This window comes from Talpa europaea (assembly GCF_964194135.1).
Source record: "Talpa europaea genome assembly, chromosome: 10".
NCBI classification, from domain to species: domain Eukaryota; kingdom Metazoa; phylum Chordata; class Mammalia; order Eulipotyphla; family Talpidae; genus Talpa; species Talpa europaea.
Window position 1 is genome coordinate 24,980,489 of NC_140077.1, and position 16,231 is coordinate 24,996,719.

The 16,231-nt window shown below is 39.7% G+C and overlaps 1 protein-coding gene across 2 annotated transcripts in view; it reads right to left on the reverse strand.

Annotated features, from left to right (window-relative positions):
- The window catches only part of PLCE1 (phospholipase C epsilon 1), a gene marked incomplete at both ends in the record, with an annotated part of 213,908 nt that overhangs the window by 25,453 nt on the left and 172,224 nt on the right, over nt 1-16,231 (reverse strand). For both annotated transcript variants that reach the window (XM_084245919.1, XM_084245918.1), the window contains 8 exons: nt 648-769; nt 4,933-5,062; nt 8,269-8,427; nt 10,295-10,411; nt 11,481-11,588; nt 13,231-13,396; nt 13,757-13,818; nt 15,269-15,507. In XM_084245919.1, coding sequence (XP_084102045.1) covers nt 648-769; nt 4,933-5,062; nt 8,269-8,427; nt 10,295-10,411; nt 11,481-11,588; nt 13,231-13,396; nt 13,757-13,818; nt 15,269-15,507 — 1,103 coding nt within the window. The remainder of the gene's footprint in view (nt 1-647; nt 770-4,932; nt 5,063-8,268; nt 8,428-10,294; nt 10,412-11,480; nt 11,589-13,230; nt 13,397-13,756; nt 13,819-15,268; nt 15,508-16,231) is intronic.

Below are 16,231 nucleotides of genomic sequence, written 5' to 3' on the forward strand. Positions count from 1 at the left end.
ATTCTTTTCTCCAATAATGTCACTGAGACTACGTTTACAGATTTTCTCAGGGTCTGTAGACTGTGAGGCACTGGAGGGGAGTCTGGATGTCTCCTTTATCTTTTTATTGCCCTTCCTCTGTCACAATCTAGCCCTTGTTTATATTTTGGTTATCCCAAATGCCTTGACAACCTTTCATAATTCTGTGAAAGTGCCAGTCTGTCCTGTTGGCTTGAATGCCCTGTTTTTGTCTGCCTGGTCAAATCTTCCTTTTCCAACATTATCATCCCTGATCCTCTGATAACACTGTGTAGTCACTGCTAATTGTACTGATGTGGAAGCACTGTCCACATGTTCACTTCCACCATCAAATTACCTCCTGTGCCCCTCAATGCCTGTTACACATGCACCTTCAGTGGAAACTGGCAGGAGAGAAGTCCAGCATTGAGCCACCCATGCACCTTCAGTGGCTAATGGTTGGATGAATCTGTGACTAACCTTCTATAGGAGGCAGGTGGGTGTCCCATAGCATCACCATGTGGGCTTTGACATCTAATGGAAAGTGAGGGGAAAGGTGAAGGGCTGCGAGAGGGAGGGAATGAAACCCCACCTGAAACTGAGAAGAGTAGTGCCTTTCAAGTGCCATTAAACAGAAACTGTTCACTCACCTTTCCTTTATTGTAAACAGAAGTATCTGCTTTCTTTATCCTCTTGGGAATTTCTTCATTATACTCAAACTGAAGCTTGTCATTACATGATTTATTTTCAGGTCTGTCTTCTAGAATGTTGTCTGAAAGTGAGTTGGCAGGCTTCAGTGAACAAGAACCAAGTACTTTCTAAGAGCTATATCTACATCATTGCAAGGACATCCAGGGACTTATGCTTGGCTACCAGGCTGAGGCTCCAGCTGCCTGCTAGCAAAATGATGGGTTGAAGTATGATGTTTTTTAAAGTTGTGAAATGATGTGGTTATTTTTATTGAATAGACTCAGTTTCCAGTAGTTTTTGTACTATATAGACATAATCCAAATGAGAAAGGTTCATTTTACACAGCTGATTTGAACTGTGCAAACATTATGGGAAATACCCTGTGTCAAGATTTAGTGGTTGAAGCGTCTAGATGTAAATGTATGTATTAATTAACTCTCACTTTAAAATGAAGTTATTACCTTCTTTTACTTCTAGAAATGTCCAAAACAGAAGAAAAAGGACTGTTATTTCCAGTGCAATGTTTTCACAATTAGAATTAATTGGAAAGTAAAGTTTTCATGAATGCTTATAATTAAGTGAAAATCTTAAGGATAGGAGTTAAAACATATCTAAAATAAAGTATGGCAGGTAACTTTACACTTGGTTATTGTTTTGGCTCTTTTATTCAAAACTCCTGTAAAGGTATTGGATGATTATCATAATTACCATGATCATGTCTTTTTAAAAAGAAAAACAAGAAAATTCATTTCTCACCGAAGACTTACTATCTCATCAGAACACAAATACTTAGACCAAAATATCCTTATAATAAATCAGGGCCATGCAGGTTGCCAAGAAGTAAAAGACATCAACCATTTTATGATATTTTTATTCATGTACGTCACAAATTCATGCGAGTCAGGCCTAAGAAATTGGAAATAGAATTCTAGTATTCATGCAGTTAAAATGCTCAGTTCAAAAGGCTTTACCTTCCTGACTGTTAGCAGCAGGAGAAGCAGTAAGGATATCTGTTACAGAAAAACAGAATCAGAAAGGAGAAAAGAGTAACGAGAATTAAGACAAAAAGCCAGAAAAATTAAATTAAGGTCTGAAGCAAAACATAAACAACAACAGCTTAGGTTACAAGATAAATGAAATAAGAACTTTCCACTGATTTAATATTTTGACTAGTATGAGACACGAGGGCTAATAGTAAAAGAAATGCAAATGCTGTGAATGTTAGTCATGCTGCCACATTCCTATTACATATTCTCAGTTCTGATTGAGGTAATACTTCCAATCATATGGAGAGAAATTGATTAACTTGTTAGAATCATGCAGTCACTGTCACAGAACATGCCTAAATTGCAAGTTCTAATGTGTTACTCCATTGCATGTTTAAAGCCAGTCAAGATAAATAGCAAGGTTGGGGAAAAATTAACCTATATTTATTTAATGAAATTTATTGAAAAAATACTCATTAAGAACTCATTGACCAGGGACTCCCCCGGTGGCGCAGGCGGTTAAGTGCTGAGCTGTGAAGCTGTCCACAGCCTCTGCAGTGCAGGTTAGATCCCAGCCGGTCGGCTGGCGAGGGTCCCACATGACAAGCAGACCTCTCCTGCCTCGCCCGCTGCTCCCCTCAGCAGTGTATTTCATCAGTCTGCCTGTTCTGTTCCCTGCTCTGTCTCTGGTGAATCCTTTCATCCTCCCACACATCTGGCCTGGACCCTAGTTCTTGTATAAATGAAGAAATAAATCTTTAAAAAAAAAAAGAACTCATTGACCAAAAGGTAAGGTAGTAATTAGCCTCATTTGTAACATCATTTACCAATAGATCTTCTGGAAGTAACTTTGTGGCTGGAAATCATTATATTTTTTATAGCCAAATGTGACATTAGACTAATTCTCTTGTTTTATACATATAAAAACTGAGTACTATAATTGTCAGAGATCAACGGGGCAACTGGAAGATAGGTTCTTTTTTTTTTTTAAAGATTTATTTATTTATGCACACAAGAACTGGGGTACAGGCCAGAGGTGTGGGTGGTGAGAGGATTCACCAGAGATGGAGTGGGGAACAGAACAGGCAGACTGACTGAAATACACTGCTGAGTGGAGCAGCGGGCAAGACAGGAGCAGTCTGCTGTGCCATGTGGGTTTCTCCCAGGCCAGGGATCAAACTTGTGCTGCAGTGGCTGTGGGTAGCTTCATAGGTTGTGTCTTAATCCCTTGAGCCACCAGGGAGGCCCCCCCGGAAGAAAGGTTCTTAACCTGGAATCGCTGTGAGGGCCTCAGAAGACCTGGGAAACTCCTGCAATTGTAAGTAGAATTTTGAGAACCTATCTATTTCTCTGAGGGGACTGGTTACAACTTCCATCTCATTTTCGAAGGGACCCATCAAAACAGGACATTTAAGAAACTTTGAGGTCTCCTGTCTACTTATAGCAGACAGGTTTCTCTTTTCTCATCTCAGCTGGCAAAAGCAAAGATCACAGAGGAAGGTACAGAGATGGGTGAGGTACCACCAAGCATGACCAACGGTGTAGATGGTAGATGTTCATGCTAGAAGGGAAAACATCAGCCAACATAACAGAGACTTTTCATTATACATCGAGGGACCTACGGCTAGAGTGCTGAAAGGATCATACTCAAGGTGTCTTCATCCATTGGAGCAGAATCTGGTGGGGCCCCTTTCCAATATACCCCACTCCAGTCTATGTGGATTTTAAAAAAGCAGGCAAGTATCTTAGAAATTCAGTGGGGTGGGATTTAAATTTCACTCTCCTAATTAAAAACCAGAAAGCACCTCTTCATTTAGTTTTGCACATCAAAGACATCAAAAATTAGTATTAATAATAATTCTAAAAATGAAAAAAACTCACCTTTCCTGTTCTCAAAGGTACAGAAAAAAAAAAAAAGAGTAATTTAGGATAGTGAATTTACCTTTAGTGGACTAACTTCTTACAGGGAAAATAACATCTGGATTGGTTGATTTCTCAAGTGAGCTTTCCATTCCTTATCTGAACAAATTTGTCTATGAGATGAAGTCACCATCATTGTATCAAATCCATGGGGAAGAATAAATCAACATAAAATATTCATAGTCTCACAACTCAAGGAATAGGATATAAGAAATTATTTTGACTTTTGATTTTTCTCTCTTCCTACCTCTCCATTAGAGAATAGGCCCTGATGGGATTTCAGGTCAATTAAACTGGCTTTCAGTGGATGACATGAAGCAATCAATTACTACTAAGGATGACTATTAAGGGACATCGACTAGTAGCATCATTGTGGGGCAGAAATACACTGGACCATAACTGCTGGCCATGATGGAGGCTCAAGGAAACAAACAGGACCAGTGGACAATCCTGCAGTGTGTGCAGCAGGTATTTGGGGAAGTGGCTTGGCTGGCTTGATGCCAGTGGGAAATGGTTGCTGGTCTGGGCATATCTGTTTATTGCCAAAACAATTATCCTACATCGAAGCAATGTATTATATATTTAATGTTTATGTAAATACTTTGCCATTTTTTCATTACTATACTGCTGTTTTCCACGAATCTATGCAACAGTCTATCATCAGCAGTGGCTCCTGAGGAAACATTTCACAGTCATTGAGTGCAAAAGAAACATCTGAAACCTAATTCTCACAGGAAGAATCCTTCCCCTATAGATAACATCATTCAGGTGACTTTTGGTATCGTATCATGAGCCATCTCTAATGTTTTATCCCTTTAGAGTGGTCAGAAGGAAATGTTGTGATGACTTTGTAATGTGAGAGCCAGGGAAGGTGGGAAGGGATAGGATGCTGCTTTCTTTCTGACAGTCCTGGAAAGCAGGAGCAGAGCACAGAGCCATGATGCTGCCTCCTGTTTGTAGTGCAGACAGAAAAGATTTAGCCACAGTCTCTGATTCCTATCAAGAGCATCAGTCACGACAGAGACAGAAAGGTTGAGGATGGAGTCCCTTTGCTGTAATTCTACCTGTCTCTGGAAACCCACATAGGAATGACCCCAATGTTGCTTCCCCCGTCTTCTTTCTTTGAGTGATGGCAGCGTGGCTAACAGAATTCCTCTTTTTTGCTAAGTGACAGGGTTCAGAAACTCTTAGGTAACATTACAATAATTTGTATTATTGGTTTATGAAGTGCCAGACTTATTTTCTGGGAGAAAAAAAGACATACACGCACAAAACCAAACCCATCAGAAAATCATCCAGGCATTTCCCTATGTACAGCCTTGGTTTTTGTTTCTCTTACCATCAGAGAGGGATTCATAATCATAATCATATTCATCCTCTTCATCTTCCTCTTCCTCATTATTAGCAGGTGCAGAAGTGGCATTCCCACCATAATAAGCCTGAGCTTGCATGGATGCTAACTGATGAGCCTGCAAGATATTAATAATTAAAGTTACTGAACTTTCATTTGTAGTTTCCATTTATAGTTTCCAAAGTTAATACCACAGTCATTAACAGTGCTTAATGTGCTTTGATTCTTTTGACAAAGGAAACAAAAATCTAGATTCACTTAAAGTGCAATATTAATACTTGGGTAAATACTAATATCTCTACAGAAGGAATCCTGAGGATTTTGGAAACAATTACAAGGAATCCTTGTGTGGGGACCATTCACAGACATGCAGGAGAAAACTTGATAATGGTTTCCAAGAGGATGAAGAAGTGAATCAGCCCATCAGTTTTGGAAAAGTAAATCTCTGCTAAGAAATAATTTTTCCCCTTCTTAAAATAATATCTAAATATTTGACCTTGAGAAAAAATGTTGGGGTCCCTATGGACAAAGAGACCAAAAGAATAGTTGTTGGCTTAAATAAAACTTCTTCACAGACTTTATCTAAACCATCAATTAGATAAACAAAACAGGCTAGAAACTTGATGTGCGCTGCCAGGGAGGTCGTGTGCCTCTCAGTGGACCAGAATTACTGTGAGGTGATATCACAGGACTCAAAGTTAGTAAAAGTGAGCATGCATTCTTTTTTCCATCTAGTTTCACGAACCCTCCTGAATTCTGTCTGTGGATATTACCAAGGTTAATTTACCTTTGTAACACAGGTTATGTTTGGCTTTGGAATTAGGCATTTTTTTTTTTTAAAGATTTATTTATTTATATTATACAAGCACTGGGTACAGTCAGAAGCACGGGAGGGTGAGAGAATTCACCAGAGCCAGAGCGGGGAGCAGAGCAGGCAGAAGGACCGAAGTACACTGCTGAGGGGAGCAGCGGGTGGCAGGAGAGGTCTGCGCGCCATGTGGGACCCTCCTCCGGTGGCCGGGGAGCAGCCGGGGATCGAACCGGCCCTGCAGAGGCCGCGGGCAGCTTCGCAACCCAGCGCTCAACCACTGTGCCACAAGGGGAGGCCCCTGAATTAGGCATGTTTTAAGAAATGTTCTAATAAACATGTATAATAATAAATATGTACCTTTATAATAAACATGTACACTCAAGGAAGATACAATTTAGCCTGTTTACATACAGTCTACATACAGATAAAATATTTTACTATGCAGTACATGCTAGATATCTGACATTGTTCAGGCTGGGATTTCTCAAGTGGGTTTTAGGGTACACGAGCTCAATGGGTGTTAATAGCGATGATGTAAAAACTGACAATTAACAGTAGCTATGAAACCACAATGGAAGTCTGAAACAGCAGCCTGAACGACTGAGACTTGTTCCTGCTATAGGGTTTCACACTGCCTTCATTTAACATGCTAAAGTGCATTCCTCACAGATCTCCAGTGCAGCATTTCCCAGGCTTATTTAACCAGGTAATTTTTTTTCCTTTTCTCAGCGTGTCTCATAGGATTAGTGTTCAAAATTTTGGGGAATTTGCTCTAGGCAAAAGCAGGTAAGTCTATTTATCATGGATAAGAGAAGGGCCTTTATACAGTATGCATTCAAGGTAGAGCCATGGGCTGGGAATGGCGGTGCAAAGGGCCTGGTAGAAAGTGTCAGACTGTATAAGATCCCTGCAAAGACCCATGGACCAGCAGTGTCAGAAAGAGTAGCAAGTCCCTTAAATGCTTAAATATTTCCATCAGTGCAGAATTACATGAAGGGTGGCCAAATAGGCAGCTAGGTACTGACCTCCTTATTCTCTGCAATATCCAATTTATTCTAAGGCAGAAAAATATGACCCCACTCGTGGAACAAAGGCAATTCAGGGGCCTCCCCAGTGGCGCAGCGGTTGAGCGCTGGATTGCGAAGCTGCCCGCAGCCTCTGCAGCGCCGGTTCGATCCCCGGCTGCTCCCCGGCCACCGGAGGAGGGTCCCACATGGCGCGCAGACCTCTCCTGCCGCCCGCTGCTCCCCTCAGCAGTGTACTTCAGTCCTTCTGCCTGCTCTGCTCCCCGCTCTGGCTCTGGTGAATTCTCTCACCCTCCCGCGCTTCTGACTGTACCCAGTGCTTGTATAAATAAATAAATAAATCAATAAATAAAAATAAATCTAAAAAAAAAAAAGGCAATTCAGATATGGGTAAGTTCCCTCCTAAATAGTTTAGGCAGTGTCATTCTGTGGAATAAGTAAGAACAACCTGACTTATGGACACAGTGGTCCTGGGCTTTTACTTTCTCAGGGATCCTTGGGTTGAAGGCCTTCCTGAACAGGCAGGTTTGTGATGCTTGGGGCATAGATCTCCATGGGTGAGGTGGGTGTAGGAGTGTCTCAGGGTTCACAAGCCACAGTAGTACACTGTGTCAGCTCCCATGCTGGCTCCACAGGGTTGCTGCTGTCTGAGTCCCATTACTGACTTCAGGAGTCACATCCTCATATCTAAGGGTGATCCCTAATGGGGGCTCTTTCTCAAGGAACAGTGGAATCCATAAACTTGAAGCCGAGTCCAGAGACAAGGTCACATACTACCCTGCTCAGAATTAATTATCAGAGGTACATTCTCCATGGGAAATGAATTTCACAGAACAAAATTTTTGGTAAGTGGGATGAGAGTATTTATTGGTCCATTAAATGGAAAGCCAACACCAGAGGGGGAAAATAAGGGTGAGAAGCAAAGTGGGGAGAGGACCTAATGGGCTGTGGTGGAGGATGTTGGGTGCTTTGGTGGTGGGTGGGTGTGGTGTGGTAAGATATATCTGAAGAGGTATAAACTCATACCCCTGAATCATATGTACTCTAGTAAACCAATGTTCTCTCAATAAAAAATAATACAAGGAAAAAGAAAGGTAACAAAAAATAATACTTGAATAAAGAACAAGATTCTAGGACCTTCTGGGTTCATGAACACACAGATGTTCTTGTGGGGGCCTGCTCATCCCAAGGAAATACAGAATCTCTCTACCCACTAAACCCCACCCATATCTACCCACGTTGCCCTCTGCGTGTCTTTCCTTTGGGTTTTACTGAGTTATATCCCTTATAACAAGCTGATAATGTAAGTAAAGTAAAAAAAAAATTCTTTATAAAAAAGAAGAAAAGTCAAAAATTAAATGTATCATTCAAGGAAATGCAATCTTTAAAAACTGGTTAGCCAGCAGGTCACCTGACAGGTTAGAACAACATTAATTTCTTTGTTCTGGGCATGCAGCACACACACAACCACCTAAACAAGGAGAGTACCTTCTGCTTTAAGATATCTACTGGCGTCTGATGGGCTTTTAGCTTCTTATTTTTAAGAAGCACTTTCCTCCTGAGTTGGTCAGGTGAAGGAAGCATTGGGTCATCTGAGAAATCACTCTCAAATAAAAATTTAGCGACCAGTTTTTCTCCAAACACAGTCTAAAAAGAACAAAGGAAAACATATAATCAATGCCTTTTACTTATACTTAAATTATTCAACTAGACATCTCAGCACAATTGAATTATTCTAAAAATCCAAGGAAGTGGATTTAGGAAAGTTGTGTCCTCTCCCTCCAGAAGCCGCAGTTTCCTTCTGGAAGGGAGGGAGGTATTTAGAAGGACAGGAGAGAGGTCCAGCCATTGTGCACATGGGCCCAGCTCTAACCATGTAGGGAGGCACTCTGGGGTCTGATGTACTAAAGAAAACAGAGATTCAGTTAGAGGCCACTGTTTGTGGGATGTTGTCTTTTCCTGATGTGGATAAGAAGTCAAAAGATTGGAAATTTTGAATAAGTAGGGGGTGGGGACAAAGATGTAAGATACGAGGTAGCATCTGTCTCCATTTAGTAAACCGCAGACCCCACCCTCACAGGGATTTTTCTGAGCATTGGTCTCCAGAGTGAGATGAGTGTCCTTTAAGGAGGTGGGTGGTGGGGGTGGGCACAGGATGACCCAGTGGGGTGAGGGCAGAAATTAGGGCAATTTCTATTTCTAGTTGTTTTTTAATTAGAGAAGCTTACTAATTTAAAAGTACAGACTGAAAACTGCGGCCTCCCTGGTTTATATGCCAGGTGCATGAAGGAAGTCCCTGAGGCACAAGGGGGATCCCCCGATAGTGGTTTGCCTTAAGTTCACTGAGACATGTGTGGTTTGGGTGTGGTTAGCTTCACAAAAAAAGAAAACTTTTCTTCAAAGTATTTTATAATTTGGTGAAAAATGACTATGAAAATCTTTTATACCACATAAGATTCCACACTATATTATGAAGCCGCAAGTAAGAAGTCTTCTTGTTATGCTTTTTTTTTTTTTTTTTTAAAAAAGAGTACCCTGAAAGTTCTGGCTTTTTTTATGCTCACAGTGTGTGGTGGTACTTAATGTTGTTACTACAGAGCAATAATGGTAATAATAATCATCTCACATTTTATGTGTTAACATAAAAGTTCTGATAAATGCACACTCAAGAAACCTGGATGTTTATTTTCTGATGGTTAAAAAATCTTACAAATGCAGGGTATTAGTGGAGTTTAAACTCATTTGTTAAAAATATCAAAGATCACTTTTCAACAAGAAAAACTAATTGATACCAGGAAGCACCCCGAATAGTCTAGCCAAATTTCAACAAAAACCGTAATACCATTCATGGCATTGAGACGTGAGTACTATGATGTGACAAGTACAGCAAACAGCCTTTTCCCATCTGGATACATGTGTCTTTATAAGGGGTCCTTATCAGGTTATGTAGCTTAAAACCACATACTGAAAAAATAAAACTTAAAACCCCCAGAGAGCCATATTTCTGCAAATACCTCCAGCTCTGAAGGAAGGTAAATGTAGAATGTACATCTGCCCTCAATCTGTCTGCACCATCATTCCCTTGTATAAAGAGGGGCAGAGTGTTAACACAGCAACTGTCAGGTCAAGCTCTTTGCCAACTTGGTTCTGTGTATCTACAGCATGGGTCACAGGAGATTCGATTTATTATCCCCTGAGATATTTTCAGCTTTTCCATATACAACTAACAGGTCATCCTGGCATCCATGATTTCAGAAACAGAAGCATTGCTCTTATCTCCTAAGGCTTCCTGGAAAGGGTCAGAAGACCACAGAACAATGCTTCTGTCACCCCAGCTGAACTGTTCAAGAGGGAGTTCAAGCTCCCAGGGCACCCCCACTTATCAGATCTGAGGGACCCTAACTGTACGTGCTTGAGGGCTGAGCTTCAGCTGTGGTGTGATCCATGGGGGCCCAAATAAAAGTCAACAACAGTTGCAAGCAAATACCATTCTGCTACTTAGCTCAAAGTTTACCTTGAAAATTTCTGCCATTTTTCGTTGCTGAGGCAGCGAACAGTGGTTCTCAATGGATATGATGATTGGCAGGTCAGAGTTGATGAAGGCACTGCGATCTATGGCTTCTACCACCTCCTACAAGAGCCAAAACAGCTCATTAGAGCCCACATATCTGCCCAGGGTGACACAAGACAAGGAACTTATAGCCAAGCATCTAAATTGTTGTGTGCAGAAGACGCTGGCCAAAGGTGATTTTTATCTGTTCAAATACATTTTCAAATGAAGCCCAAGATAATGCTACTTTATATAAAGAAATTAAACTTTTCATGTTGAGTTTTGTCTATATACTATAAGAAACAGCTATGAGCATGCTGAATTTAACAACTCAATGTGCACACACGTACATGCTTACATATTTATGTATATATATTGAATATACTGTAGGTTAAAAACTTTAGTTATAGCATCAAAATAATATGTAAGATATTTTCTGAATATAAGAAGTTTATAATCTACTTGGGACAATAAAACATATATTTGTGTGTTTATAAAAACAGTTATCAACTCCTCCCTTTAATACAAAGTACAAGAGTTTTAAAAGGGCTAAACAGGAAAATGAGCTAGAGAGAAAAACACATTTTAGCCATTATCACCACAGATAACATGGAAATAATATTCCTTCCCAGCCCAGGCACAATTCAGAGAAAAATGATGGCATACAACCCAAAATCCTCTGAATGAGTATAGTAATTGCACAGTGAACTAATGAACTACTTAGAATTTGAATCAATAATCCAGTCAGACCAGTATTCTATTCTATATTTCACCAATATTCTTAGGTGAAATCAATTATCATTATTTTATAATGTCAATTATTTAATTTCCTAAAAAATGTTGGCCTTTTTAAGCAGGACACCAGAACAAATGACCTTTAATTCCTATAGCTTTAATACACCCATGAGCTTTAATAGCCCCTGCCTTTTATAGACCATTTTATGATCTAAAAGTTGCAACAATATTATTAAGTGATAACTAATTTAAGATAATGGTTATTAAATTTTGGTTGAGCGAGAATCTAATGAGAGTTCTAGATCAGAACTTTCTAGATCAGAACCCCCACCTTAAAATGCAATTAGGTAGAATCTTTAAGTGATGAATGAAGATAATGGCTCTATGTGAATTAAAGAAAGTCAGGAAGCATTACCTTGAAGGGGATCTTAGTTGTCAGTGTGTGTCCATGATAAATGATGGGCATCCCATCATCACCATCCCAGCAGTCCAACTCTACGCTCCTACAGCCTTGCAGCAGGACCTGTGTGGGCAGTGAATGGACCCACCCCAGTTGAGCAAATGTAGATAAAACCTTAGATTAAATCTAGCCCTGCTTCTGCCTCTTTAATATGTTCACATATCAAAGTGGACATGACATAAATGGCTAGAAAGGAAACAGGGATGGAAATTCCAGGTGAGAACAGAACTTTTTCTCACTTTTCATCTGCCCCACAGAGCAATGTTAGAAGGTAACTGAAAGGGCAGGGAAGAGTGGGTAGAAATGAAGTGAAGGGGTCTCATAATAAGGTTAATTTTGTCTGTGAGTCTTTGGTGGGGCTGTGTCTTATTCAAAGCCTGTGATGATCTTGACTTGACGTGTAATGCCAAAGAGTTAAGAAAAACTTGGAAGCCAAAAAAAGGAAGTGAAGTAGGGAACTGGCCCTTGTTGTTTTCCTAGGAGAAACAGACACAGGTACACACACACATACACACACTTTTTTTTTTTACCCTTTATCTCTTTCCGCTGGAACAATGAATCTGAAACTTCTTTTAACGTTAGAGCACAGTGCAGATGGAGGGCCAGCACTTACAGAGCAGAAAGGAGCAGCACTTCAGCTGCAGTGGGGGCAGGGCTGGGACCTTTCCTACTCTACAGGTTTCTTATCACAGAGTCAGCAGCTGATGCCCCATGGCAGACTGCTATTTTGAAAATCACTACTTTAAGGACACACTTTAATTTCATAATAATAGTCACTTAGTTAGATTTTAGTGTTTACAATACATATTCATATTAGATAAGATTTGGGGCAGAAATCTGAACCCTCCTTTGAGGAATATCTAGATTAATTTGGAAAACAAAGGAATCTCAAGCCTGCTGGGTTTGTGTAAATAATACAATTATAATTTTCCCACTTGGAACTTTCCCATATGTGAACATATACACATACATACATACAACCACACATTTATATCTCCAAGACCTAGCCCAGCTCCTTCCTGGTAACTCTTCTTGTAGGCATTCATAGAACCGGCAGCAGAGACGAGGAAGTGGCAGAAAATAAAGAAGAAGCAACTGACATGGAGATTATTGAGAGCTCGATGTTTAGGTTAAAAGAATGTGCTTCTTCTACTCCACAGAATCTACTGAATTTCAAAGAACATTCCCATGAATTTAAGTGTGTAGGGACAGTGCCTATGGTCTGTGCAAATTTTTTTTTTTGTTATGTCGGTTACCATAGGGATGGATTGATTGTCTAACAAATTGCAAAGCAAAACAAAAATATTTTGGGAATAACTTTGTAGTAAGTTGCATTTTCTACCATGGTTTCCCACTACAATATATTGATTTATTTAGCATTTAGGGAAACGATTAGATAATTTTCCCATGGGAAAATCTAATTTTAGTTGGAGTAGGTCAGACTAGGATCTAAAAGCTATGAGTCTCAAACAAATGCTTTCTTTTTTTGCCTGGAATAAAAGTTAAGTATAGATAGAGGGAAAAAAAGAAAACAAAAGAAGAAAACAACTGTGCATATAGGCAGTTTTCCTATATACTGTTCCTCACACTTCACATGTAATAGTTTATAAATTCTTCAAAGGACTCTGAGGTCAGGATTTTGTGACTTTGGGGGTTATGTAAATAGGTTTAATGACGTCCAGATTTCAAGTGGAATTCTCTGTACCTGGCTGTAGAGTTCTACTGAGGATTCTCCTTTGAGCTGATGGCCTGTGAGGTAGGTGTTGTGTGAAGATGCTATGTAATAGTAGGAGAGGGGCAGCTGCAACTCCTTAGTGCTCTCCTGTGACTCATCATTTTTCGAGGCAAAATTATCTTTATCCATCAGAAACCTAGAGGAAACAAATTTTCTTAAGACCACATTGGGAGGGCCTCCCTGGTGGCCTAGGGGTTAAGTCTCAATACTATCACTGAAGTGGCCTGAGTTCAATCCCCAGTCAGGGAGCTAACCCACATATGGCGCAGCAAACATCTCTTGTCTCACCCCCTGCTCCCCTCAGCAGTGTATTTCAGTAAATCCGCCTGTTCTGCTCCCCGCTCTGTCTCTGGTGAATCTCATCGCCCCCATACATCTGGCCTGCACTCCAGTTCTTCTATGCGTAAAATAAATAAATCTTTTTTTTTTTAAAAAAGACCATTTTTGGAAAAATATATACTTTTAAGTGATGTGCTAAAACTATTTTAAAAGTTACCTTGCAAATCCTTCAAATGACATGAGGCCCTGGTGACACATACTAACACTAGGCTCGAATTTCTGCAAAGGACACAAAGAGTGTTAGTTAGGTAAAGGAAACTAAGGGGAAAAACAACATATCATTTTTAAAAGCTGTTCTTTTTCATCAGGAAACATCTAAACCAAATATTTGAACAAATTTAGCTATGCATTGGTAAGACGTAGCTTTTTAGTACAAAAGAAAACATTTATTTTAAGTGAGTTTATCATATGGAGTGTATTTAAGAGAAAATGAACAGTAAGAGAAAAGAATAAAGATAGTTTATATGAAAACAAACTATCAGTTTATCTGGGTGAAAATGGGAATAAGGGCAGTTACTACAGAGTTGGCACAAGTGAAAGGGAACACTCAGTACAGTGCCTATACTCAAAGCTATTGTAGCGAGGATTCAATCATGTGACAGCAATCTATTTTCAGGATTTCCAGAGATCAAATTTAACTGTTGGACAGCTAATCCATGAATTACCAATCAGTTGACAAGGGAGGCTGACAACCTAGACTAATTTCCATCACCCTCTAACTGAAGTCATCACCATCTCTTGCCTAGTTTACTGTGACAGCTTCCTATCTGGTTTGTTTCCACTTCTTCCCCAGTACAGTTTATTCTCTGATGTGGCCAGAATGTGTTCTTAAAAACATAAATCACATTACTTCCTTGCACAAAAATTTTCAATCACTTTCCTTTTCCCAAGGACTAAGGTTAAACTCATGGCCTAAAATGTCTAAATGATTCTGCCCCTGACCAAGTGTCTGAAATCATGTCTACCTTTGTGTCCTTGTCTTACATGGCTCCCATTACAGCAGCCCTTTTTGATATTCTTCAAAAACCTGAGCTCGCTCCTGCCCTCAGCCATCAGTCACATGACTTCTTCATCCAGGGTTCCATCCAAGTGTCACCTCCTCAAAGTGGCCTTTGCTTACTCCACTTGGCCCTCCTGCATCATTCCATTCCTTTACTCTGCTTGAATTTTTTTCAGAACCCATTATGATCTGAAATTATACTATACCTCTGTTTATTGTCTGCCTCACGCACTAGGGTCAAAACTTGATCTTATTACTACTATCATCCCAGTTTGTAAAAGAGTGCAAGTTCTGTAGTCAAAGCTAATAAATGTTAGTGAAATGACAAAAGAGGTTGAAAACTTAGATGAACTCAGTTGTATTTTTTAGAACAAGAAATACAGATTCCTTATAACAGTTACTGAGTATGAGAAGGCCTGGGACTTATGTTAATTATATGTTAAAAAGGAAGCTTATTTGTTAGAACAAGAAATACAGATTCCTTATAACAGTTACTGAGTATGAGAAGGCCTGGGACTTATGTTAATTATATGTTAAAAAGGAAGCTTATTTGGTATTAAAAAAAAAACCCTCTGTCTCTGCCCTAGACTTGAAGATTTGGGAAAGAAGTAGGAAGAGTAAACATTCACCAGGAAATAATTAGAATAGCAAGGCTTCACACATACAAACCTGGATGATGCTGAGGATCTCATCATAGGTCCAGTGCTCTCCTTGGCAATTCACGAGGAAGTCATTGAGCTGGAGTATGCCAACCCCGAAGATGCCCAGAGACGTGCTCTCGACCCCAGTACCATTTGTCACGATGCTTGCAGCAGCAATGGCATCAGATATCTGCCTTTGGTTGTCCGACAACTGCTGTTTACTCTTAATGAACAAGCCCAAATCTGAGACATTTCTGGTCAACAAATCTGAAACAGAATCCACAGAACACAGACATGCTAATCAGCATCTTTTACGAAGTTTATATTGGAGATAATGGTGCATGGAATTATGCTGGAATAAATCTTCACTAATCTTGCTGAACAAGCCATCAATCTCAGTGCTTATTCCTATATTCACATAGCTGAAGGAATAAAAAATGGACCAATGAATAAGTAAATAAAAGAGAACGATGCTTATGATCTTGAACTCCTATGAGCTTTAATATTACATGGGAGTTTTGATATTACTTGTATACATTTATACAAAATGTGTATTTTACTGGGGACCTGAGGCTGAATTTGGATTTTGGTTTTTGAGAATAACTACTGTTACATTTTTATGTTTGCAGAGTCTGAAGATGTACCCTTAAATTTACAGTTTATCTATATTTTAGAAGGGTAACCATAAACATTTGTGGGCATGTTTCTGTATGATTATAAGTTTTCAGTTCATTTGGGTAAATACCAGAATGTAATTGCTAGATCATATGGTAAGAGTATGCTTAGTTTTTGTAAGAAATTGCCAAACTCTCTTCCAAACTGACAAACCATTTTATATTCCCACTGGCAAGGCTCTAGTTGCTCCACATTTGCATGAACTTGGTGTGGCCAGTTGTTGAATTCTGGCCTCTTTGTAAAATAACCTGGCTGTTTCTTACAGAACTACACAGAGACTTACTATACAGCCCAGCAATTGTGTTCCCTGGTGTTT